Genomic DNA, 27523 nt, shown 5'->3' with positions numbered 1-27523 from the left:
CTGTCAAATGTTCCGCCTACAAGCTATAGTAGAATTCTAATGTTGTATGACACTAGTAATAATTATATTTATTAATTATTATTACTAGTCAACCAACATTAGAATTCTTCTATAGCCTATGGGCGGAGCATTTGACCATAAATGTCCACTCGCGGCGACTGCTTCGTCGAATCTTTATATCGAATCTTTTCTCTCTATGTCGAATAATCTTGGACTAATAGAGTTAGGTTAGGCACATTCGACCTTTTTTGATATTGTCTCTATAATGTCGAATCTTTTCTCTCTATGTAGAATAATCTTGGACTAATAGAGCTAAGGTTAGGCACATTCGACCACAGGTTCGATGGACACAGATCGCTATTGTCAGCATCATGTTGAACCTCCTATCTATATCTAACTGTTGTCGCAACAAAAACAAAAATAAACCATTTGTTTATGTTGGATCCTTCGGTTTTCAGATTCTGCCCTTTCGTTATCGTTTGTTAAAACGATAACGAAAATACCCGAAATTTGGATGAAAATGCATTCGGACGAAAACTAATGCACATGTCTAATAATCATATTAATATGTACAGTCATGGCCAAAAGTTTTGAGAATTCTATAAATATTAATTTTCACAAAGTCTGCTGCATCATTTTTTATGATGGCAATTTACATATACTCCATAATGTTATAAAGAGTGATCAGATGAATTGCAATCAATTGCAAAGTCCCTCTTTGCCATGAAAAATAACTTCCAAAGAAAAACATTTCCACTGCATTTCAGCATAATGTCAGTGATTCTCTCGTTAACACAGGTGACAGTGTTGACGAGGACAAGGCTAGAAATCACTCTGTAATGCTGATTGAGTTAGAATAACAGACTGGAAGCTTTAAATGGAGGGTGGTGCTTGAAATCATTGTTTTTTTTTGACAGACCTAACCAACATAGGGGCTTCTGGAGAGGACTAGGAGCCTCATACCTACTGATTATGGGCCCTGGGTTTTAAGGGACCCTTGAAGTTATGTAACTTAATTTGATTTAAGTCCATGTCCCCCCAAGATACACAGACTCTGGGAACCCTGTCTACGGCCTATATGCCATATTGGAAATAGTCACTGCTTCACACTGTTGGGACTCATAGCAGATGCTGATGTCATCAGACAGCCATCTGTCTTGGATTGTCTGCTATAATGTGTATTGTAGTTAGGGAGCTAGGAGACGAAAAGGCTGCACTGAAAGGTCATATCTCTGAGTCACCTAGTCTGGAAATGATTAGTTAATTACCTCATGTTAATTTAGGTTTCTGGTTACAGGTGTATTGTTGGAGTAATCTGACAAGGAGGTTGGAACCTCCTACTCAAATGTTTAAAAGCCTGTATTCTGTGATCTAATAAACAGTTTGATGATCAGCGGCCAAAACGAGTACTGTCAAATTATTGGTTGTCAATGGTTTGGAATATCTGATATCTATGTTCAGACTGGAGGAAGTGCTATATGACGAAAGCACTCAAGCTGAGTGTGGGACATTTCGTTACATTGGTGGCAAGCAGTGAAGTCTGGGACATCCAAACCTTTATCGGGATCCAAGATCGAGATAGCAGACTTCAGTCACCCCCAATGGAGATATGGATCTGGTATCAGAGTTCCTGGGGCTGCTGTGGATTGTCCTTTCATCATACTCCAGGACTGTGTCTTAGGATGAATACCTGGAGCTCAGGCAGCAGAATCTGGTAGAACTCTCCAGGTCACTGGTATGCAACAGGGCAAGTGCTTTCCAACAGCAGAGCAACGGGCCAGTGACCAACGGGTGTTGAGGATGGCATACCTGGGAGAACGGCCCCAAGAGCAATGGGTGACTGAGTTGGACAGGCTGGTCCAACACGTAGAGCTGGACGATCGATATCGGGTTCTGCAATGGCACGCAGAGCAGGGATATTTAGGGGGGGGGCAACAGAATGCTCTCCAGAGGGAGAAGACTTTGGCAGCCCTGGATTGCTGTGGGAGAGCCTTGCAAATGTTTTTGTGTTTGGCGATGAAGGGGAACATACCCTTGGGGACCTGCAAGAATACAGAGAAGCTATGCTCAGACTTGTAGAGGTCTCAGAGCTTAAACCAGACCTGGAATATTTGCTAAGGAAGGGACAGCATCTGGAAAAGGCATACAGGGAACTGCTAGAACACGTTCAGCAGCATGCCAGGGAATCCACAGTGTAAACTCTGGAGATGGCCGTCCCCAAAACTGAAGTGCTAACAACAGGGCTGAGCTCTGCTAGCCTCTGTCCAGCACCGGCGGTAACATCTCCTGGGTTTCAGAGACAGGAGATGGTGAACTTCTACCCCCAGACACCAGTTCCAGAGACTGGGGATTTAATAGACTTGTCTGCTGAGGAGGAACAACCCAATGAGCCTACAGCAGAAGAGCGCACATCCAGGCATAACGCTACTGACCTCTGACTACAAAACTCGGTGACCCTGGAGGAGTTGTGCAAGGCCACCGACTTTTCAGTTTACTTCCCAGTGGAACAGCTGGCATCAGGGCAGAACATTACTGATCTCTGCCCAGCACCAACAGCAGCTTCAGACTTCCTGAGAGAAGAGGCAGCCGGCCTTTCTCCCACAACAGGGACATGGGATTTCCTTCCATCAGCAGGGGGAGAATGCAATCAGCACCTCACTGCGCTTGAGCTGGTGTCAGTGGATGGGCATGCGGTCTCCACTAACGGCAACCCAGCAGAAGTGCTGGCAACAGGGAAGGGTGCTACCAACCTCTGCCCAGCACTGGCAACAACTGTGCAGTTCCAGGGAGCCGGGCGGTCAACCTTCCTGCCAAGCAACAAGCTGATGTAGTGAAGCTTCTACTCCCAGCTTAACCACTGGCAACAGGACAGAGTGCCGCTGGCCTCTAACCAGCACCTACAGTGTCTCTACAGCTTCAGGGAGCTGGGGCAAATGGCCCCTCTCCCCAGCAGCAGACTGAGCCCTGGAATGTTAGAAACCACCCAGCTGAAGCACTGGCAGCCGGACAGAGAGTCAATGACCTCTGCCCCACACCTACTGATGACAACTATTCCTTGCAGCCAAGAATGGAGATCTTGCGGACTGACTATGTAAGTTCACTCTGCCTGACTAACGCATGTCCAAACCAGATGGAGGTCTGGGACCTTGTTAGTCGACTTTTGATGGGGGAGAAATGTGACAGACCTAACCCAAATAGGGGCTTCTGGAGAGGACTAGGATCAATCCTCTTACCCACTGATTATGAGCCCTGGGTTTTAAGGGAACGATATTCTTTGTGAGCGGTATGCTTGGGGACCCTTGAAGTAATGTTACATTGGATTCAAGACACACAAACTCTGGGAACCCTGTAAAGGGCCTATATGCCATATTGGAAATAGTGACTGCTTCACACTGTTGGGACTCATAGCAGATGCTGATGTCCTCAGCCAGCCACCTGTCTTGGGTTGTCTGCTATAATGTGTATTGTAGTTAGGGAGCTAGGAGACGAAAAGGCTGCCCTGAAAGGTCATATCTCTGAGTCACCTAGTCTGGAAATGATTAGTTAATTAGTTCATGTTAATTTAGGTTTCTGGTTACAGGTGTATTGTTAAAGTAATATGAGCAGGAGGTGGGAACCTCCTACTCAAATGTTTAAAAGCCTGTATACTGTGTTCTAATAAACAGTTTGATGTTCAGCGCCAAAACGAGTACTGTCTAGTTATTGGTTGTCAATGGTTTGGAATATTTGATATCTATATTCAGACTGGAGGAAGCGGTATATGACGAAAGCACTCAAGCAGAGTGTGGGACATTTCATTACAGTGGGCTCACTCACAAATTTGCCTAAGAACACAGCCATGAATAATGAATGGTACAAAAACATCCTCCAAGAACAACTGCTCCCAACCATCCAAGAACAGTTTAGTGACAAACAATGCCTTTTCCAGCATGATCGAGCACCTTGCCATAAGGCAAAAGTGATAACTAAGTGGCTTGGGGAACAAAACATCAAAATTTTGGGTCCATCACCAGGAAACTTCCCAGACCTTAAACCTATTGAGAACTTGTGATCAATCCTCAAGAGGCGGGTGAACAAAAAAAACTTCACAAATTCTGACAAACTCCAAGCATTGATTATGCAAGAATGGGCTACCATCAGTCAGGATGTGGCCCAGAAGTTGATTGACAGCATGCCAGGGCGAACTGCAGAAGTCTTGAAAAAGAAGGGTCAACACTGAAAATATTGACTTTGCATAAACTTGATATATTTGTCAATAAAAGCCTTTGACACTTATGAAATGCTTGTAATTATACTTCGGTATACCATAGTAACATCTGACAGAAAGATCTAAAAACACTGAAGCAGGAGACTAAAAAATGTATATTTGTGTAATTCTCAAAACTTTTGGCCACGGCTGTATTATTGTAATAAAAACCTTGTTTTTTTTGTATACTTTGTAATGATGTATATACATGAGGCAGCCATATTTGCTCATTAGACATGCAAGCCTCTTGCATTTTAGTAACACAATTCAATTCTATGGGGTTGATTTGCTAAAGGAGTAGTGAACATTCATTTCTGCAAAGTGAATGTTCACTTAGTTTAGCAAAAAAAGGTCAAGCTGTGTTCACTTTAATCACCCGCAGAAAACTTTGCCTTACTTACTAAGCTATATGAACATTCACTTTGCTTAGTAAACGGTCTCTATACCTAATGGGGTTCAAGAACTAAGGCAATAACTACTGTTCATCAATAAGTCATCTGACGGGGGGTTAAGCAATTAGACAAAGCCATTTTAGTGGCTAGTTTACATTTCCTTTACAGTTGAATTTGACGCTCTTCTGAGCTAATTCAAGCTTTTCTTAAATCACAATATATGCTCAAAATACACTTTACTTTGCCTTGAGTGTTGTCTTCATATCTATTCTTTATGGTAACACGTGGTAAAAGCTCTAAGCAGATAGGTGCGCTTCCACAATTGCATAGATAGTTGGTATCATAATGTACTTTAACCACTTGTCTACTGGCCACTTTTACTCCCTTCTTCCTGCCCAGGCCAATTTTCAGTTCTCAGCGCTGTCACATTTTATGACAATTGCGCGGTCATGCAACACTGTACCCAAACAAAATTGTTATCATTTTTTTTTTCATACAAATAGAGCTTTCTTTTGGTGGTATTTGATCACCACATGGTTTTTTATTTGTTGCTAAACAAAGGAAAAAGACTGAAAATATTGAAAAAAAAACAAAAAACATAATTTGTTATAAAATTTTGAAAACAGGTAATTTTTTCCTTAACGGATGTGTGCTGATGAGGCTAAACTGGCAGGCACTGATAGACTGATAGGCTGGCACTGATGGGCTCTGATAGGTTGCACTGATAGACAACACTGATGGGCACTGATAGGCAGCACTGATAGGTGACACTGATGAGGAGGCACTGATGGGCAGTACTGATGGGCACTGATTGGCAGCACTGATGAGCACTGCTTGGCAGCACTGGTGGGCACTGATTGGCAGCACTGCTGGGCACTGATTGGTAGCACTGCTGGACACTCTTGGGACTGCACTGATAATCAGGACAGTCCTGAACATAAAGAACATTCCTCCAAAAGGGCATATACAAACCAAATGCAGAAATATAAAAAAAAAACAAAAATATATATATATATATATATATATATAAAAAAAAAAATAGATAAGTAAAAAAAACTTGCTAGAGAATTATTACTAAATATATAAATAACAGTGCTTATGTGACCAATAATTTGTGCTTTTCAATAAAAATAAGAAAGTGTAAAGTCTGAATAATCAATGAGCGTTGTGGCCAAAAGTCCATGCCACTAACCAGATCACATTAATCTCCCCTTTTAAAAAGGATTAAATAATAAATAAATAAATAATAAAAAAAGATCAATATGGTGCGCAATATGCTCAATGTGGATAAATCCCTTGGGAGACTGCCTCCTCTAGTTAGTAATAACCACCAATTTTCTGAATGGGGTACATCAATGGTTAAAAGCATGGCATAGTGGCTAAAATCATCCTCAAAAGAAACTGAAAGCAGCCAACATAGTATAATACCGCCAGATGAATCACTTAATTGTACACTGGAGAGGTACTTACAAGCAGATACAGAGAAAGCACAAGCAAAGAGTGGCACGCTTCTGGGAGTCTGAGGGCATGATGACGTCACCGGCCAAGCCCCACCCAATGCGTTCCACTACCAATAAGCATCGTCAGGTGGATGGACCAACATGGAGGTTTTTGTCATATATTCAGACAGTAATGGCCCGTACACACGGTCGGACATTGATCAGACACTTTCCGACAACAAAATCCATGGATTTTTTCCGACAGATGTTGGCTCAAACTTGTCTTGCATACACATGGTCATACAAAGTTGTCAGAAAATCCGATCGTTCTGAACGCGGTGACATAAAACACGTATGTCGGGACTATAAATGGGGCAGTAGCCAATAGCTTTCGTCTCTTAATTTATTCTGAGCATGCGTGGCACTTTGTGCGTTGGATTTGTGTACACACGATCGGAATTTCCAACAACGCATTTTGTTGTCGGAAAATTTTATAGCAAGCTCTCAAACTTTGTGTGTCGGAAATTCCGATCGAAAATGTGTGATGGAGCCTACACACGGTCGGAATTTCCGACAACAAGGTCCTATCACACATTTTCCGTCGGAAAATCCGACCGTGTGTACTTGGCATTAGAGAGTTGCCTCCTATATTTTAAATGTACACCCAGCCCAAAAATATTTTCTATATACAAAAACACTTGGTAAAACACACACTAACACATGGTTTGCAGCAGATGCCTTAATTCTGAACGACATTCTAATTCACAAAAGCCCGACTTTAAACTAGTTTGTCATCTGAACTGAACATCTCTTGTGTGGGTCCAAAACAGAACAAAATGAATACATGATCATTTCCAACATCCACTTCCATCCCTGCTCTTTAGTATCCGATCCGATATTGAACAAATACTGTAATCTTCTTGTACTTAAACACAAGAGTTTGCACTTACTACTGCAACATGAAAAGTGACTGACTCTACAAGCAGTAGTTTATGTTGACTGGAACAAATCCTTGCAATTTGTGGTTGGCCACTGTTGGTTGGCTGAATTCTGCTTGTTTGTTGGGGGCACACTTAATCACTATTAAGCATTTATAAAAATACAGTTATAAAATACTGGTCTTACTTTGAATGTCCTCTGGTGCCCAGTCTTCTTGTAGTCAGAAGGGGAAACTTCTGTCGAATTGTCTAAAAAGATACAACAAGACATGAGAGCCTACATTTTCCAGTTATGTTTTAAATGAAAAATACAGTACTGCTTTATTTTAAGTAACCAGAGCAACGATGAAATGGAGACTGTGCTATATGGTTGTATAGCGATAGGACTCATTTTCAAATATCAAGACAGCAACGACATCCCAAAATCAGTGCCAAGTCTCTATCACGCCTTTCAATAATGTCTCCTGATTTCCCCTTGCACACTTGTTTTCCTTTTTCTTTCCATAGGTTACTTAGGCTGGCCACACATGGTTCGAATCTCAGCCGGTTAAGCAGGAACCTTCCTGGGTAGGGTTACCACCTCATCCCTTTAAATCTGAACACAAATAAATTACACAGGTTCTGTGGCTGATTAAAGTGGTAATTAAATTCACTTGATGTCTCCAAGGGATGAGGTGGCAACCCTATTCTTGGGAGTGTGCATGTGATCGGCACAGGACCAATCAGCACTGTCCAGACAGAGGGTCAGGGGTCCTGTAGCCTCATAGGACAGTCAGAGTAGAATGAAAACTCCTCCTATAAGCTTTAACCACACACTGATAAAAGTCATAAGACTGCTATATACTGCTAATGAGAAAAAGTATTTAGCAGTTTATATTCACTAAAATAATTGCATTTCCATGTTCTGTGTACTGTGCGAGACCAGATATAGTAAATGCAGGTCCTGGGTTTAGTAACACTTTAACTACTACCTCTAGCAGTCTTCCACTCTTTCTGTCATAGTACTCTAGAGACCAACTCTGGGTATGATTAACAGGTTTATAGCAGCCAAGCATTTTTTGTTTTTCAGAAGCCAATCACTATCATTCAGGCATACTTCTATGACCTACAAATTAGTTAGTTTACATGCCAGGATCAGTACAGAAACACAGAAGAGCTTGTAAACAGACAGGGGAGTCTGTATACTCCTGACTTCCCATAGAGCAGAAAGAGCTCTGTCTGTGTCCGCTCTGCAGAAATGAAGCAGACACAGATGCCTCATCTGCCCACTCTGCTCTGTACAGTATAACTATATGCAGTACACTCTAAGGCCCCTTTTACATGGGGCTGACTCTGTTGAGATCAGCAGGGGATCTGTCCGCTGATTTCCTGCTGAGCTCAACAGGGTTCGCCCCATGTGAAAGGGGCCTTAGAGTGTACTGCATATAGTTATACTGTACATGAAGTTCAATAATGTTTAAACATCTTTCCTTTCTTAAACATTAAATTATAAGATGTTAACTGGCTGCTTTTGATTTTAGGATTAACTAGTCAATCATCTAACAGATAACTTGAGTGAAGGCAATAATGTATAGGTAAGCTTTAATAGCTCCATTAAACACTTTTATTCCACATCAGTTAGAAAAGCATATGGTACATAATAGTTTGACATGAAAGTTATAGGGTTCTATGGCATCCCTTTTAAATAGTGTATTATTGATCTAAAATAAGCCAACAAGCCAAGTTGTTCAGTATACGGGAGGAGACTGCACAATTCCCATGTTCCTAATATGCTTATCCACGATTACACATGTGTTGGGATATTCCATCATTACTGTATATGGAGATTCTGACAAATCTCAGTTGCAGGATCAGACATTGAAACTGATAAGTGAAATTTACAGCCTGCTGACTTTCATGGACTGACAGTCATTGAATTAATTGAAACAATATGTGCTACAGTGGTGTAGTGGGTAGCACTCTCGCCTAGCAGTAAGAAGGGTCGCTGGTTCGAATCCCGACCACGACACTACCTGCCTGGAGTTTGCATGTTCTCCCTGTGTCTGCGTGGGTTTCCTCCGGGTACTCCGGTTTCCTCCCACACTCCAAAGACATGCTGGTAGGTTAATTGGATCCTGTCTAAATTGGCCCTAGTATAGGTATGAATGTGAGTTAGGGACCTTAGATTGTAAGCTCCTTGAGGGTATAGGGACTGATGTGAATGTATAATATATATGTAAAGCGCTGCGTAAATTGACGGCGCTATATAAGTACCTGAAATAAATAAATAATTAGGTGTCCATCAAACCCTATTATCATCCTATAGGGGAGAATGGAAGTGTTGTACTAAACACTGTGCCATCCTCATTTTTACAAAGTCTTAAGCCGCGTACACACGAATGGACTTTGACAGGAAATGTTCGATGACAGGCTGTTGGCGGAAAATCCTGCGTGCTCCATCGGACAATTGTTGTCGGATTTTTCGCGGACAAATGTTGGCTAGCAGGCTTTAAAATTTTCCGCGAACAAATGTCTGTTGTTGGATTTTCCGAGCGTGTGTACACAAGTCCATCGGACAAAAGTCCAAAGTACAAACACGCATGCTCGGAAGCAAGGACAAGCCAGAAGCGACCGGTCTTGTAAACTAGTGTTCGTAATGGAGAATTAACATTCGTGACGTGGTAAATTATGAAATCTCGAAATGCAGCGCAGATTCTCTTCTTATTTAATGGGATAATAATGAAGCTGCTTTGCTGGTGATACTGATGAAGTTATTGCAAACAAATTTTCAAAGGCTTTTTTTTCTAGTGATATCTAGAATAATATTATTATGTTTTTTGTTTTTTTTTATTTGGGCAAGTTACCACAACACCATTATCCCGTAGTTTTTAAGATCAAAGATACAACTATGTTGGTGTCCCTTGTCAATTTTACATTGTATTTTTTTAAATGTAACTGCCTTTTCCCAAACTGTCATTTGAAGTAAAACACATAGCCAAGTATTATTCTCCACAATTTTTTTATTGTGCATTTAAAAAGAAAACAAATAAAATTAGGCATGCTATCTGCCAATAGAACTCAACAAAAAAGTGCATTCTATGAATCCAAAAATATAGAAAATATACTAAATCAGATCATTATTCAACCAAAAAAATTATGTCAAAGTAATAACTCCAAGGCCGATAATAAATAACATGTTATCTCCTCCGATTCCGCAACATGGCTGGTTGACAAACGGCCGTTCAGAAATGAACAAAAAGTGCAAACTGAAAACCGCAAACTGAAAAGCGCGAAATGAAAAGTGTGAAATTAAATGCGTGAAGCAACACTCACCAAACTTCTACTAACACGAAATTCGCAGAAGGAGCCCAAAGGGTGGCGCTAAAGAGCCCAAAAGGGTGGCGCTAAAGAGCTGAAAAGAGCTGAAAAACAACGTAGTACGTCAGTACGTTCATGTTTGTTGGCCAACAATTGTGTGGCCGTGTGTATGCAAGACAAGTTTGGGCCAACGCCCTTTGGACAAAAGTCCATGGTTTTGTTGGCCAACAATCCGATCATGTGTACGAGGCTTAAGTCTTAACAAAATGGTTAGAAAATCTAATTTCTGCACTAGGCATTCATGGGAAGTAACACATTACAGTCCAGCTGAAAGCTGGCCACACACTATGAACATTTTAGCCAGATCATGATAACTGGAATTCTCTGTGTGGATATCCCAGTGGCTGCCTGCCCATCTGACACCTTTCAATTGCAAAATGGAAGGAACCGGATGGAAAATATTTTAAGCTCAACAGTAGCTGCATCCAATCAGATACAGTCACCGGTTAGGCGATACAATGGGTGCAGCAGGAGATTCATTCATTCACACTGTATAGCATGGTTTGAGAAATCTTTTTGATTTTTTTCCTGGTCACACTAACTAATGAGAAAATAAAAATCAGTTGGACACCAAACATGCCTAAGACAAGAGCCCATAATTCTTATAAATTAGACTGAATTTACTCTGCAAATGAATTGTACTGTGCACAGAGCCAAAGGCTAGGCACATTTTGCTAAATATTTTCATTTTTTTATATAGAAAGTCATACAGTAGAGGGGGTTACAAAGGTCAAACATTTATCAAACATGATACAGATACAAAGGCATAAAATACCTGCTGACCAAAAATGCACAAATCATTCTTCTATAACTTTAGAGGTACGTCGCATCTCAGTATATTTGACAGTATAAGTTGACAATTAAGTTGTCAGCAGGAAAAAAAAAAATGAACAAAAATAGGTGCACCCAAGTGTCCAAAAGATTTATGAGCCATTGTATGGACCATTTTACAACATGGACGTTGGAAAGGTGGGGAGGAGAACACACAGGACACCATTCATTGTGTACCATTCATTATTTCAAAGGGCAAGGAAAAAGTACCATTACCCTTGATCTAAGCCAATGGCTACAAGTATACAGCTCTGATCCAAGTCATCATCCATTTACTGAGATCATTATGTTTGATAGTCAGTTCCATGAACGTCCAATCCATCAGGTCAAGTGCTTTTTCTGCATTGATGGAAAGCAATAACATTGGAATATGCTTTGATTGGGCTAAGTGGAGGACATCCATGGTCTTGACTACTTTATTCTGGGCCTCTCTGGTAGGTATAAAGCCAACCTGATCGTGATGGATAATTTTTTGACATACCCTCAACAGTTTTACATCCACATTGAGCAGGGAAATCAAGCAATAATTAGGACAATACAGGGAGTCTTTACCCTTCTTGGGAATTAATGTGATATGGGCCCTCAATGAGTCCAATGAGTCCCCTCTGCGTTGAAGGCTTTTGAGGGGGGTTGTTCTGTTTGAAATATCCAGTCATTCTTTATGCATCTCTGCCATTACTTGAGAGTCCTGCAGTAAAGTGTTGTTTAATCGCCATGGCCACAATTTGTTAAGTATTTTTTAATTTTAAACCTGTCAATTTTAATCCCGTTTATTTTAATGTTGCTTATTGTCTGTTTTTTAACATCTTTTCTGTAAATATTTTATTGTACTGTTTTTCTTTTTCCATTCAAATTATATTGACATATTTTACAATTGCTATGTTATACCTCTGAGTCTTTAAATCAGATTGAATCAGATGAATCAGATCAAATTCAATAATCTTTGCCTCCATGAGGGCTTTGTGTAACTCTGTTACATTCCTTTCTGAACATTGCAGCGAATGCCACAGATATTTCATAAAAGTTAGAACTGCAATAGCAAATGCCGTGAACTGTGTAAAGGGTTAGCTGTGGAGTTAACTGGCCCCAGTGATGATCGCTGGTGCTTCGATTGTTTTCCTGCCACCTGGACAATCTCTGCACAGGTTGAGGCTGAGATTTTAATATGCCCCACCCTATACACATGGACATTTTGTAAGATGGTGCAACTATCATTCAATGTTCTTTTTTTTATATGACCAGCAAGAATTCCATATTCAGTATTAGTATCAGCATAGCTAACTAAATTACATTTACCAAACACATTAAGTTATTAATTCTCTGTAATTTAAAAGGCATGCACCAGGCATATTCAACTGCACTGAATATTAAGTGAATGTCACAATCACTGCTTTATAAATATTCCCCACATAGTTTACAAATGTAATATTTATGTACACTACCAGCTGTTACTAAGCACAATAAAGCAATCTTTATCTGTACCATTACCAAATGTATTACAGTAAAAGCTCCTAGCTGTAAAGTAATCATTTCAGTGATTTTTACAATCATATTAATAAAATAAGTGCAGTAGAGCAGCCCTTAGTAGCTCTCACCAGCCCACGTATACTTGACCTTCTGGCAAATTCTAAAATTACAAGATTTTCAGCCACCTGCCAACAGTTTATTACTTCTCTGCCTCTTATATTTAATTTCCTTCCTGATACATATGATATATCCAAATATGCTCATTGTTTAGAACTGAAAACCTCAGAAAAGTACAAACTAGGCAATTATTTGTGCCAATATCTACTGACCTGAAATATTATTAGCTTGATCAGAAAAGTGACATTACATCAATGTCTTGGAGAAGTCCATTACCTAACAGAAACATTAGTCTTGCGTTAACCAGTTTTTACTTTTTGTCTCACAGGTACTTTCACTGCTGAGTCTTTCTTTTTTCACTCAGCAGTTGTCATAGTCAGCACATATCACATTTCCTCATTCACACTGTGGGGTTGATTTACAGAGCTGCTTCTACTCCTGCAAGCTTGCAGCCACGGTGTAGTTCTAGGATGAGTTCTTCAAAGACTGTCCCCTCCCCCCCTTTGATATTACAGACTGAATATCATTGGACCAACAAAAAAGAAAAACAAAAAACAAGAAAACTATACACAACCAAACTGAGTTAACTACAAAATGTATTGGGCATAAACCACTAAAGGATGTACACAAGCATGACGAAATCCCCTCATATCCCCGTGATTGCCCAAGAAAAAACACCTAAACTACCACCCAAGTAAACCCCACCCTAAGACTAGGACCAGAATACACCACCCCTCACAAAATAAAATGAGGGGTGGGGGATGCAGTCCCAGCAGGAAGCTGAGCCCCCCTCCTCAAAGGCACCTCCCGTATACAGGCCCTAAACCACCCAGCCAGGGACCATGTATGAACCCACTCCTACTGGGTGCAGTGCTTTACCTTAAAGCCACAATGGGCAGATGAGGCACTGCCCCATAGTAGAGCAAGGGTGCATAACCCCGATCAAACCAGCCAGCCTACTTGTAACCCTACCAAACACACCCATAGTCCAACGTCAGTCAGTCAAAAGGGTATCAGCCAGTGACTAGAGATGGAGCCCATATGGCCATGATTGAAAGTTCTCAAAAAGTCCTCCAGTGTCCTGCTGGTTAACGCTGGTATCAAAAGGTGAGTAAGTCAGCCATGCACATGACAGTCCAGACTACTCGTGGCTGGAGTTGGCTGTCCATATAGGGATGTGGTGAGGAAGAAAAGAGATAGAGCGGTATATATGAACAGCAAGAAGATGACTATCATTGGACTCACTATAGCTGTTTGCATTTTTTATCTCCCTCTCACTGGCTTGTTATCTCCCAGCTTAGTGCGCCACTTTGTTGTTCTTGTATCTTTAAGGAGACCACTTTACAATGCTTGTTTGTGGAGCGTCTTCAGTGAAGGGGCCAGCCATCTTGGCTGGGTCTGGAGTGACTGGATGACAGTGATTGGCTGATGTAATAGAGCAAAATGAAGTGTGTCTGCAGGCTGGTGAGGAGGGAGGAGAGGACAGGCCTGAAGCAAGCAGAAGTGTGGGAAAGAGACTGAGCTGCTGCTGGATGAATGGATTATTATAGCTGACCCCATTCAGGTGATAACTCGGGAGAGAAGCAAAGAGACTAAGAACATTCTCCCTGGGAGGGTGTGAATTGGATGCCTGGTGAGAGCAGACTACACTAGAGAGCACATTCATATCCTTGTATGACTTGAACTGGATTTTTACTGAATCAGAGCACGTATTCAAACACCCTGGGACTAGTAAGAGGCGAACATCGTACAAGTTAATCTGCTGTCTGCTGGGAATTGTACTTTCATCAAGGGGCCCAACTTTGCCAGCCAGCTTTTTATTTTCATTAACCACTGGCAGGTGGGATAAAGCTGGGGCTGTTGCAGCAAGTTAGAACTGTATATACTATTGCTAGGTAAATGTAGTTCAGCTCTGTAATTACTGTTAGAATACTGCAGGTATTTAACCATATCGCTCAGCATCCTGTTGATTATTTGTATAAGTACACTTGATAATCTTCTCTTCTTTTAGGATATGCTTGGCCAAATTCGTGTAAGGTGTGTCATCTTCAGGTGTAAAGAAAATTCACAAGACATTTCAGCGATTCCTTTGAGGGTAGCGCTACATCACCATAGGGTAGGACTACTGAAGACCTCCCCCTTCTCTTCATAACTTAGAAAGGAGGGGATCTGTAATCCTCAGTTCAAAATAATATACCTGAAGAGCATGCAGCACAGACAGGAAGCAGTGGAAATGATCATTTTAACAAAGTGACGGCTTTACACTATGGAGCTTTTTATTTCTTTCTTTCTACCAATGTTTCTTGGATATTTAATGGGAGCTTGGAATTTGCTAAGAAGGAGAGTTGATCCTGTGGATTGTTTTATTTGAGGAAGATAAGACCTTTTGGTCAATGCCTCTAGTGAGTTGGTGTGGAAGACGGGGGAGTCACTGGGGTATTTGCACTTTGGAGCAATACCATTCTCTTCAAGTGAATTTTTTTATACCTGTTTGGACACTTTTTATGCACTGGACACTTAAAAAAAATACATATACTGTACATATGTATATATATATATATATATATACAATATCTCACAAAAGTGGGTACACCCCTCACATTTCTGTAAGTATTTATTTTTTTTTTAACAGAAAATGTTTTATTAAACAAATCAGCATTACATTACAGAATGTTTAGAACTTTCAAAGTATAGAGGAGAATGACAGTAAAATCAACCTTCAACCTGTAATCTTTGTTTATCAGATATTCCAGTTGTGCAGATATCAGAAATATCACCTAACAGTACACCTTATTACATTATAGTGTCATATCATTGTAGATACATTTACATAAGTAACCATTTACAATCCAGCCTGATAAAAAGGGGGAAGGGAGGGGGAGGGGGAGGAGGGGGGGGGGAGGAGGAGGAGGGGGGCGAAGGAAAGGCAAGGGGGGGTTAGAGGGAACGGGCCCAGGGAGAATAGTCAAAGAGACCTAGGAGTTCCTCCCATGAGTTTCACAACATAATAATTATGGAGTAGGGGGTTCCGGGACCCCAGAGGCATCTACCCAAGAGGACCAGATCTTATCGAATTTACCTGGACATTGCCTGCTTTCATATGTCAATCTATACAGGGGAAGTACCATGTTCACCGACCTTTTCCATGACTCCAAAGTAGGAGGCTCCGCCTTTTTTCCATACCATTAAAATTTCACGCCTAGCATAATATAATGCAAAGGTAAGACACAGTTTACTATATCTGTCCCCCTCAAGATCTTCCAAATGACTAAGCAATAGTATCTGAGGGTCGACCGGTACACTAAACCCTGTGACATTGCTCATTGTGGAGGCTACTGCTGACCAAAAGGGTTTAAGTTTGGGACAGGACCAGACCATGTGCCAAAACGTGCCCACCTCCTGCCTGCATCTCTGACAATTGGGATCCCTTTGATCGTAAATGCGCGCCAGTCTCTGTGGGGTGAAGTACGCTCTGTGTAGGAACTTAAATTGTATGAACCTATCTTTCGCCGCGATCATGGAAGGAATGTAGGAGAGTAAGCACTCCTTCCATTCCTCTTCATCTAGGGAAGGGATATCAACTCTCCATTTTTCCCATGTCTTAGTTAGTTTGGTGTCATACTCTACTGTGAGGTTTAGATATAATGTTGAAAGTGGCTTCCCCATCACACTAGAAATCAGGAGTCGTTCAATGGAATCTGGTTCCAAAATAAGGGGTGCAGGGAACTGAGCTTCAAAGGCATGCTTTAGCTGCCAGTATCTAAATTGGAAGGAGGATGGGATAGCATATGATTGCCTCAGGGCTTGGAAAGTCTTAAGCCTACCATCCTGAACTATATGTTTTAGTGTGAGAACACCCTTTTTTGCCCAGATAGAGGGGTCTGGTATACTGTGAAGGTGAGGGAGCATGGGATTGCCCCATAGGGGCATATGAGGTGAGATATGATTAGGTTTCCCATATATCCTCCCAGCCTCCTGCCAGACACTTACGGTGGTTCGCATCGGAGTTGTCATGGAAGGACTAGCCCGAAGTCCACGGAACGGAAGGTTGCTCAGGGCTGCAAAAGAACCCAAAATGGCTGCTTTGAGAGTGACAGCAGGATTCTGTGCGGGCTGGGAGAACCACCACCTAATCGTAACAAGAACAGCTGCCCAGTAATGAATTTGGAAGTTCGGTAGTGCCAGTCCCCCCCCCGATAGTGGGAGATATAGGATCTGCTTGGCCACCCTGGGTGGCCTCCCAGCCCACACAAAGTGTATTAGCAGACTCTCCAACCTTCGGAAGAAGGTTCTAGGAATATGTATGGGTGTGTTGCGGAAAAAGTATAAATATTTGGGAAGGTAGATCATTTTTAGCAGATTTACTCTGCCAACCGGGGTCAATGGGAGGGTACGCCAAGAAGCGCACTTGGCCGTTAGCTGTGTCATAAGTGGTCGCAGATTGTTGTCCATATAATCCTGGACTTTACCACTAATTTTAATTCCTAGGTACTTGAAGTCCTCCACCCATTTAAGCTGCGCGTGTGGGACCCTAGGGGTCGACGGATGGAGCGGGAACAATATCGACTTATCCCAGTTGACACGGATCCCTGAATACCCGCCGAATCGGTTGATCTGACCTAGTGCCATCTGCAAGGAGGACGACGCGTCCACCAAATAGAGCAGAGCGTCATCCGCGTACAGCAAAATCTCCTCCTCGATTGGGCCCACCTGAAGCCCCCTCACATCGGGGTCAGCCCACAGTAGTATAGCCAGGGGCTCCACTGCCAGGGCAAATAAGCCCGGGGAGAGGGGACACTCTTGTTTCGTACCCCGAAACAATTTAAACTTCTCTGATAGACAACCGTTGGTGCGTATTCTGGCTGAAGGACTATGATATAGCATGCTGAGCCATTTCATAAAACCCGGGCCAAACCCAAATCGCGAGAGCACCTCCCATAAGTAGCCCCACTCGATGGAGTCAAAAGCCTTCTCCGCGTCGAGTGAGGCCACCAATCCCCAGAACGTCGCATCTGCCCTGTCTATATGAGTATAAAGACGTCTGATATTAATGTCGGGGATAAAGCCTGTTTGATCCCTGTTAATCAGGGCAGTGATGACTAGTTTAAGCCTATTGGCCAATACTTTTGCCAGGACTTTTGCATCCACATTCAGGAGGGATATGGGGCGATACGAGGAGCATAAAGTAGGATCTTTCCCTGGCTTGGGGATCACCACTATGATCGCCTCACTCATTGTATCCGGGAGTTTCTCGAGGCGCATCGACGCAGAGAAGAGGCCCTGAAGCTTATCCACTAATTCTGCAGCGTATTGTTTGTAAAATTCTACAGGGATACCATCAGGTCCCGGTGTTTTCCCCATCTGCATTGATTTGAGTGCCTGGAGTATTTCTAAGTCGATGAATCGTGAATCGATCCATCGTTAAATGGATACCAAGAACAGGAACTTTAGTAAACCCCAAGGGGATATGCAGGTGTCAAGAAGCTTCATATCTCAACAGTCTCCTGACCAAATTCTGTGGCAGGGGCATTAACTTAGAATTTCCTGATAGGGGATAGTTAGTTACCCCCCCTCAAGTCTGAGCACACCATGGGGTTAAACTGGGCACAACCTGTGCAACAAAACTAAGTCATCCATGGAGCAGTTCGTGCGTGAACTCAGACCTGGGCCCAGGTTGTTATGATTAAACAATGAAGAGGACGTTTGGCATATGCTGGTTAGTCGGTCAGCAGATCTGTGGCAGAGAATCCAGCCAGGCAGAGGCCTCTCTCGGTGTGGTGAAAAATCGTGTCGTCTCGCCGCCTTGGACCCTCAAGCCAGCAGGGAAAAGTACACTATAGCGAATGCTGCGTGATCTCAATGCCGCCTTAACCTGGTCAAACGATTTCCTGAGTTTTTGGGTCTCCACCGAATAGTCAGGAAAAATCATAAATTTAGTGTTCTGAAATCTTAGGTCCCCAACATTTCTGGAGGCGTGAAGAACTTCATCCCTATCTCTAAAATTAGGGAGACGAAGTATGAAAGTGCGAGGAGGGGATCCAGGAGGCCCTGGCTTAGGCGGTATACGGTGTGCCCTCTCGACTGTGTAATAGGGTGACCATCGGGCCTCCGGGAGGAGATCGCACAGTAAGCCTTCTATGAAGGAGGTAGGGTTCTTCCCCTCCACCCCCTCCGGTAAACCGATAATGTGAAGATTATTGTGCCGGTTTCTGTTCTCCGCGTCTTCGGCTCTGTATTCTAGGGCTTTTACTTTGGTTTGAAGCGTACGGAGTGTTACTCCATGTTCCGCCGTGATATCTTCAGTGGTACTCAGTCTTTGTTCCATCTCAGTAACTTGTGACCTAATTTTGTCTATATCTTGGCAGATTAGACCCATATCTAGCTGGACAGCCTCAATTTTTGTTGTTAACGTGGATTGGCAAGTTGCAATGGCCGCCATGACGTCCGCCAGCCAGGGGGGACGAGAGTCGTCCGTCTCCATGATGCTTGTCTGTGAAGCTCTATGTGTGCTACGTGTAGTGTGAGCCTCCGGAGTGGGACAGGTGGGGGTCTGAGGGAAGTCCGACTGTGGCGGAAAGGCCAACTTTTTGCCCCCCTTGCTGTATTTTGCACAAGAAGACCTGCGCCTCATTCAGAATGCCAAAGCCCTGGTCTGGGCAATAATCAGTGAGTGGTTGGGGGATCCCGTCCGGGGGGGGTTCAGGGGTATACAGGCAGTCTGTGTAGAGCAATACGTGCCCCCCAGAGAATCTACCCCCTCACCTGCAGATTGAGTAAGACCGGGGCTATCCTCCTCAGACTTCCACAGGCCCACAGGAACTTGCAGTTTATCCTCAGTGTGTCCCCACCCAGGGTGTCAGGGGGTAGAGAAGGTTTGGGGTCTGCACCACTGACCAGGTAGAGGCCTCCGGCCGTATTAGGGTCCGCTCCTCCAGGCCTCTGGTGTCAGTCATTCTCCTGGCCTGTCCGTCGGCCCCGGATCCTCAGGAAAGGCCGCGGTTGCGGCCTAGCTGTCCGTGGGGGGTGAGGAGAAGAGCAGGGCCGAGTCAGCTGTTATGGCCAGGCCTGAGTCTGCTGATGGACCTTCACCCGCGGTCTGCAGCGGGCTGTGATGCTCCACGTGAGTGCCGATCGCGCCAGGGGTCCCTCGAGGTGCGGCCCGCCAGGAAAGGCTGCGGCCTAGTGTCACGATGTAGGCCGGGAGCGCCTGACGTGCCCCAGAACAGAAACTGTCCTGCCCCCTCAAGAGGCAATAGATCTTTAGACCCCCCACAGGCAACAGGGATGCGGCAGCAGGGTTTTTGAGGCAGATGGATCCGGATTATTATTTGCGATGTGTGGAGCTCTCTAAAAAGCAGCCGCTCACATCCCCATCTTGGCCACGCCCCCTTCTGTAAGTATTTTATTATACCTTTTCATGTGACAACACTGAAGAAATGACACTTTGCTACAATGTAAAATAGTTAGTGTACAGCTTGTATAACAGTGTAAATGTGCTGTCCCCTTGTCAGGGTTGGGCTCAGCTCTCCCTTCTCAGTGCTCAGGTTGCTCAGCTGTCGGTTAACCACTTGCCAACCACTGTCAGCACATATACGATGGCAGAATGGTGCGGCTGGGCAAAGTAACGTACCTGTACGTTACTTTAAATTTCCCGCCGCCAGCGGCTTACCCGCGCGCCTACCGCAAGCTCCGTGACCGTGCCCGCAGGACCCACGGACTCGATCGCCGCTGGGATACCCGCGATCATGTCACAGAGCTAAAGAATGGGGAGATGTTGATGTAAACAGCATCTCCCCTTTCTGCCTAGTGACAGGACACCGATCGTCTGCTCCCTGTCATCGGGAGCAGCGATCAGTGTCATAGTAACTGCTAGCCCCCCACAGTTACAATCACTGCCCAGGACACACTTAACCCCTCCCCGCCCCCTAGTGGTTAACCCCTTCACTGCCAGTGACATTTTTACAGTAATCAATGCAATTTTATAGCATTGATCTCTGTATTAATGCCAATGGTCCCAAAAATGTGTCAAAATTGTCCGATGTGTCCGCAATAATGTCACAGTCACGATAAAAATTGCTGATCGCCCACATTACTAGTAAAAAAAAATGTATTAATAAAAATGCCATAAAACTATCCCCTATTTTGCAGACGCTATAACTTTTGCGTAAACCAATCAATAAACGCTTATTGCGATTTTTTTTTACCAAAAATATGTAGAAGAATACATATCAGCCTAAACTGAGGAAAAAAATTTTTTTTTTATATATTTTTGGGGGATATTTATTATAGCAAAATGTAAAAAATAATGCATTTTTTTTTTCAAAATTGTCGCTCTTTTTTTGTTTATAGCGCAAAAAATAAAAACCACAGAGATGATCAAATACCACCAAAAGAAAGCTCTATTTGTGGGAAAAAAAGGACGTCAATATTGTTTGGGAGCCATGTCGCACGACAGCGCAATTGTCAATTAAAGCGATGCAGTGCCGAATCGCAAAAAGTGCTCTGGTCAGGAAGGGGGTAAATTCTTCCGGGGCTGAAGTAAATTGTCAGAACTCTTTGTTCCACAGTGGCTCACCTGGTAAAAAGGAAAGTGAGACAGAGAGAGAAAATCACTCCCTCATAGAGTAATGGGATTTTAACGGATGCATTTTTCTGTCACTGAGGTAAGCACAACCACAAGAAGGTAAATCAAAAAATATAATTTATTACAAAGTGTACATGATTAAAAAAAGATACAATAATAACATTCGGTCATATGGGTATTAGACCAGAGTTGATACTCAATCCCAAGAACTTGAACAGATGCTTGTGCATATGGATAGCCAACGCGTTTCACAGACTAGTTGTCTGCTTCTTCGGGGCTGTTCACCATGCATCTATATTATTGTCTAAGTTATAAAAAGATATAAAATTAGTATCAAAATAGAAAAAATTAATTACCATATTCACAATATTAACAATATATTATTTAAGTGCTCACCGAAACATTTTGGCATTAACCGGAAAATGACCGCAACATCAGAGGGAGCAGAAACAAATCACATCCAGTGATTATAAGCCTCAGGATGTAACTAGATATATTCATATAAAAAAGCATAAACGGGGTATATAGTTCGACAATTTGACAATCATTCAGTATCCCCATATATATCACAGAACTGGTATGTTAGGCTGGGGGTAATAAAAAGGAAAAAAGATATTAATGCACTACTGATAGTTTAAAATATATAGTCACCAGATAATATTCATGAAACCAGATTTCAATCTGATAAAAACAGAGTAAAGATACAAAAATATATAGTAAACTACCTGATCAATGTCCGCTAGAGGGAAGGAAACGCATACATGTAATGCTAGTAAAAGAGGTGCAGTTGCATCATGGTATAAAGCCGGTCCTTCCTCATCGCTAATGTGCATCCCGGCAGAAGGCTAGTTAAGACTGCCCTTAAATACACGATCCCACCGGAAGTGATTGAGCCGGAAACGGCTCACTGACATTACTTCTGGTGCGGGTGCCCCTGGTATTGCGCATGCGCCGTGACCCCCCAGCCGCCATGTGAACAGCAGACAAAGGGCCAGAAGCGGAAGCGCCATCAAGCTGCCAGAATAGAAACCGCAGATGGTTATCGAGGAGAAAGAAGCCTCCTCGTCCACAAGGGGCACCCGAACGTCACATCAGATAACCAACACTGATATAGAATTCATCCACTCTCAATGATGCAAACAGCGGGCCACAAATCATCAGCCAAAACATTTGCAATAATAAGATAAATATCCATCATAATAAAATACAATTACATAAATAAAGAGATAACAAGTATAACAATAGTGAGTCCTTCTGCCAGGACGCACATTATTGGAAATGAGGAAAGACTGGTTTTATACCATGATGCAACTGTACCTCATTTACTAGCATTAAATGTATGCGTTTCCTTCCCTCTGGTGGACATTAATCAGGTAGTTTACTATACATTTTTGGATCTTTACTCTGTTTTTATCAGACTGAAATCTGGTTTCATGCAATATTATCCGGTGGCTATATATTTTAAACTACCAATAGTGCATCAATATCTTTTTTCCTTTTTATTACCCCCAGCCTAACATACCAGTTCTGTGATATATATGGGAATACTGAATGATTGTCAAATTGTCGACCTATATACCCCATTTATGCTTTTTGATATGAATATATCTAGTTACGTGCTGAGGCTTTTTGCTATAATTTTTATCCATTGCTATAATAATACACGCCACCGGTTTAATGCAATGTTTTGGATTATTCTTGTATCCATTGTGGATATATATGTCGATGTAAGATGTTTTGCATCTCAACATATATGTTTTGATTTTTAGGTTATTATCGCTTAAACTATCTATGCCCTATACATGATCCGACGTCCATCAGACCATATTGGTGACTCTGACATCACCTTATTGGATGTGATTTGTTTCTGCTCCCTCTGATGTTGCGGTCATTTTCCGGTTAATGCCAAAATGTTTCAGTGAGCACTTAAATAATATATTGTTAATATTGTGAATATGGTAATTAATTGTTTCTATTTTGATACTAATTTTATATCTTTTTATAACTTAGACAATAATATAGATGCATGGTAAAATATTGTTATTATTGTGAATATGGTAATGACATTTTTCTATTTAGATAGTAATGTTATATGTTTTTATAAGTTGGACAATGATATAGATGCATGGTGAACAGCCCCGAAGAAGCATATAACTAGTCTGTGAAACGTGTTGGCTATCCATACGCACAAGCATCTGTTCAAGTTCTTGGGATTGAGTATCAACTCTGGTCTAATACACATATGACCGAATGGTATTATTGTATCTATTTTTAATCATGTACACTTTGTAATAAATTATATTTTTTGATTTACCTTCTTGTGGTTGTGCTTACTGTTAAAATCCCATTACTCTATGAGGGAGTGATTTTCTCTCTCTCTCACTTTCCTTTTTACTTTACACAACGGGGATATGGATGTAATATTCTGTCCCTAGAATCTGTCCAACAAAACTTTTTACATATATTCTAGTGGCTCACCTGGTGTTCATTTCCTGCTCTTCAGTCCAGCCCACAGCCCGCCCTTTCTAGCTATTTAAACTGCCTGGCTCATTTATTCAGCACCTTCGCCTTGGTCAACATATCTAGAGACTCTCTGCTGTGTTCCTGTTGAAGACTTGCCTGGCTTACCCCCCTTCTGGTTCCTGATCCTGTCTGCTGCCTCCAACTATGCTGATCTCTGGCCTCCTGATTTCCTATCTTGTTCTGACTGCCTGGTTTGGCCACCAAACCCTGGCTATGTATTGACTACGTTTATTATTTGTACTATTTTTACCACTTTATTAAAAGGTGTGATTTTTTTTCTGCATTTTCTGTCTCTGTCTGTTTTATGGTTCCTGACAGTAGGTGAAGGCCATGAATTCAGACGATGCAGGCAATCCACCTATCCACCACCAATCCACAATATTTTTTTCCAGTTTAAATGAGCAGGATCACCGCATGGATCAGTTTGCCATAGTGTTACAGACGCTCCTGATTCACACTGCTCACCTGGATCCTCCCACTGTGCCTGTTCCAGTACAACCTGTGTTGCAGGCCATCCCTGCTGCTGCTCCAGTCTCTGTACAGGCACCCGCTTGGAATATTCCCTCTATTCCATTCCGCTCACATCAGGTGTTCCCTTTTTTACAAACTTTGCAGTCTCTGGTTGTCTCCTGTACTATGTCCGCAATCTCCTATTGTCTCCTGTACTATGTCTGCAGTCTCTTTGTTTTCAATCATAACATTTTTGTTGAGAAATGTTTTTACAACTTACAACTAAGCAAAAACATCCACAAAAAAAATAAAAACACAAACAAACCTAAAAAAAAAAAAAAGGAGAAAAAACACTGCTATCGAAAATTTATCATGCAATTTCCAGATTAAGTTGAACAAAACCTTGTAATTCTACATGCCAATAAATTATATATTTCTCTAGTTACACAGATAGATTGCAGTCCAGCCATCTAAACCAAGCTTTCCGAAAATTTTTGGGGCATTTCCTATGTTTATATGCCTATTTCTCCCTTCTTAAGTTATTATTGATCGCATCGATCCACTGAGCAATTGTTGGCGAGGTTTTTGATATCCATTTCTGTAATATGAGTTTGCAGGCTATATACATAGTCTGCAAGCACAATTCATGCATTTCGAATGGGAGTATAACTCCTGGTATGATCCCTAATAAAGCTATTTTTGGATCAAAACAGACATGTGTAGAGCATAAGGTATTTATAGATATTAAATATATTCTTTCAATATCGATGCAATTTGGGATATCTCCACATCATATGAATTAATGTTCCTGTATCAATAGTACATCTTGGGAAATTTGATGCAATTGCTTTACCCCAGGAATATAAATTTAAAGGGGTATAGTGAGATCTATGAATAATAAATAACTGAGTAAACCACTGTGAGGAGGATAGGGAGACTCTGGTCAAATTCTTCAGAGCTTGCTTCCACTCCTCCTCAAAGAGAACATCCAAGTCCCTATGCCACCTCTTCAAAACTACTATCCTGTATATTCATGCTAGCTGTTGTTTGTATAGAATAATATATATCACCAATGATTCCCTATTTAGAGCACCCTGTGGACACTGCCATAGTCAAACTAGGGGAGGGTTTATATTTAAACAGAAAAGCCTCTACCTGGCTTTTCAGAGCATGCCGTAGTTGTAAATATTGATAGAATAGTTTATTAGACAAATTATATTTCTCTGCTGTTTTATTGAATGGTTGCAATTTCTCATTGTCAAAAAGCTTATGAAGTAGCGCAATGCTGACCCGTTTCCATGCACCAAAATGTTCAAGTTTCAAAACCTCAGGTAACCACAGGATATTCCATATAGGCATATACTGTGTATATCCCTTATGGAAAGTAAGTTTTGGGACAGTAGTCCTAACTTTATGAATTAAATCAAATGTGTGCAAACAACTTTTACTGTAGAAGTAACAAGCTACTATTAACTGAACAAATGGCTCCATCGGAAATTGAGATAATATCATTTGTTGTGTAGGGTCCTTAGAATCTATAGCATTCCAGCTGCCTAATTGCTTACATTGAGATGCCAGGTTATAAACTTGGTGTTAGGAACTGCTAAACCACCTCCATCATTAGGCAATTGCAAGACTTTGAATCTATTTCAGGGATGCTTATATCTCTAGATGAGATCCCTAAAAAGGGTATCCACCTGTCGAAAACATTTCTGAGGTAGCCATATTGGACAATTATGCAGGAGATAAAGCAATTGTGGCATTCAAACCATAATTTATCAGATTTACCCTACCAACTATTGTTAAAGGCAACTTACTCCATATTTTCCCTGTTTGTTTGAAATGCTTAATCAGTGGATCTAAATTCCTTTCTACATATGTGGTAACTTGTGATGTAACTTGGATGCCTAAATATTTAAATGTTGCACATGGTAAGTTGTCTACCAATGGGTCTATTGGTAATATAACCAACTTATTCCAGTTTATTGTGAACCCTGAGAAAGACACAATAAAAATCTCTCCTGCGCTCAGGTGTCTAGTTCCTCAATGTGTGGTGTGACCGAATACGTTCAGTAGTATCTGCCATCTTGCAGCCCTCCTCAGAATAATGGGTATTCACAGGCTAAAGAAAAAAGAGAAATGGAAGGCGCACCGACCTAGTGCATTACCACTGGTAAAACTTTATTGAAATGTAAAACAGCAAAATATATACTCACAAACGAGCATGGGTAACAGGCATGGACAATGTTACAGGTATGCAATTCTGAACATCGACAGATCAGGGCCTGACGTCAAGTGGATGTAGCGATGGCTGACACGTTTCAGGGGAAAACCCCTTTCCGCAGAGCCTAAGTGGGCAATGGCTGCTCACATGTATGGTCTCCTCTATATATGTGTGCGTGTGTCTGTGCATCCAAATCACCACAAGCACCCACCCACACAAGTCACGCCCACCTACACAAGTCCCACCCCCAAACACCCCTCTACATTATAGGGCACTCCCTGAACTGTACCCAGTCTCTAGATAATATTACCATAGAGTTTTAAGTTTTAAGGTCAGTAACCCCATACATGCATGGCCAGTGATTAAATTGGTGAATTGTCATAATCCTAATGGACTGGTGAAGAATCCATGGGGAGGCTGTTTGGCCTCCCTTTCAGAGGCGGGCAGGTGTAAATTATATACCTGTACCACCCCCACATCTACCACATAATATGGGCATAGTGGGGTGACACACACCAGATGAAGTGCCGCCTTCTGCTGCCATCCTTCGCCGGTGGAGCGCACGCCGCTGCGATATCCAGGAAGTGCGGGTGCATCTGCGCTCCAACGGCGAGTTCCGGCCAACTCTATGGTAATATTATCTGGAGACTGGGTGCAGTTCAGAGAGTGCCCTATAATGCAGAGGGGTATTTGGGGGGGTGGGACTTATGTAGGTGGGCGTGACTTGTGTGGGTGGGTGCTGGTGGTGATTGGGATGCACAGACACACGCACACATATATAGAGGAGACCATACATGTGAGCAGCCATTGCCCACTTAGGCTCTGAGGAAAGGGGTTCTCCCCTGAAACGCGTCAGCCATCGCTACATCCACTTGATGTCAGGCCCTGATGTGTCGATGTTCAGAATTGCATACCTGTAACATTGTCCATGACTGTTACCCATGCTCGTTTGTGA

At 42.2% G+C, this 27523-nt stretch overlaps 1 protein-coding gene across 1 annotated transcript in view; it reads right to left on the bottom strand.

Moving 5' to 3' along the window:
* The window catches only part of RFX6 (regulatory factor X6), a 215435-nt gene that overhangs the window by 146006 nt on the left and 41906 nt on the right, over positions 1–27523 (bottom strand). Inside the window, exon 4 of the mRNA XM_073629129.1 lies at positions 7203–7264. Within this exon, the coding sequence (XP_073485230.1) occupies positions 7203–7264 (62 nt within the window). The remainder of the gene's footprint in view (positions 1–7202; positions 7265–27523) is intronic.

Source organism: Aquarana catesbeiana, linkage group LG04, assembly GCF_042186555.1.
Source record: "Aquarana catesbeiana isolate 2022-GZ linkage group LG04, ASM4218655v1, whole genome shotgun sequence".
In the NCBI taxonomy this organism is placed as follows: domain Eukaryota; kingdom Metazoa; phylum Chordata; class Amphibia; order Anura; family Ranidae; genus Aquarana; species Aquarana catesbeiana.
This window is presented reverse-complemented; position numbering and strand designations above follow the sequence as displayed.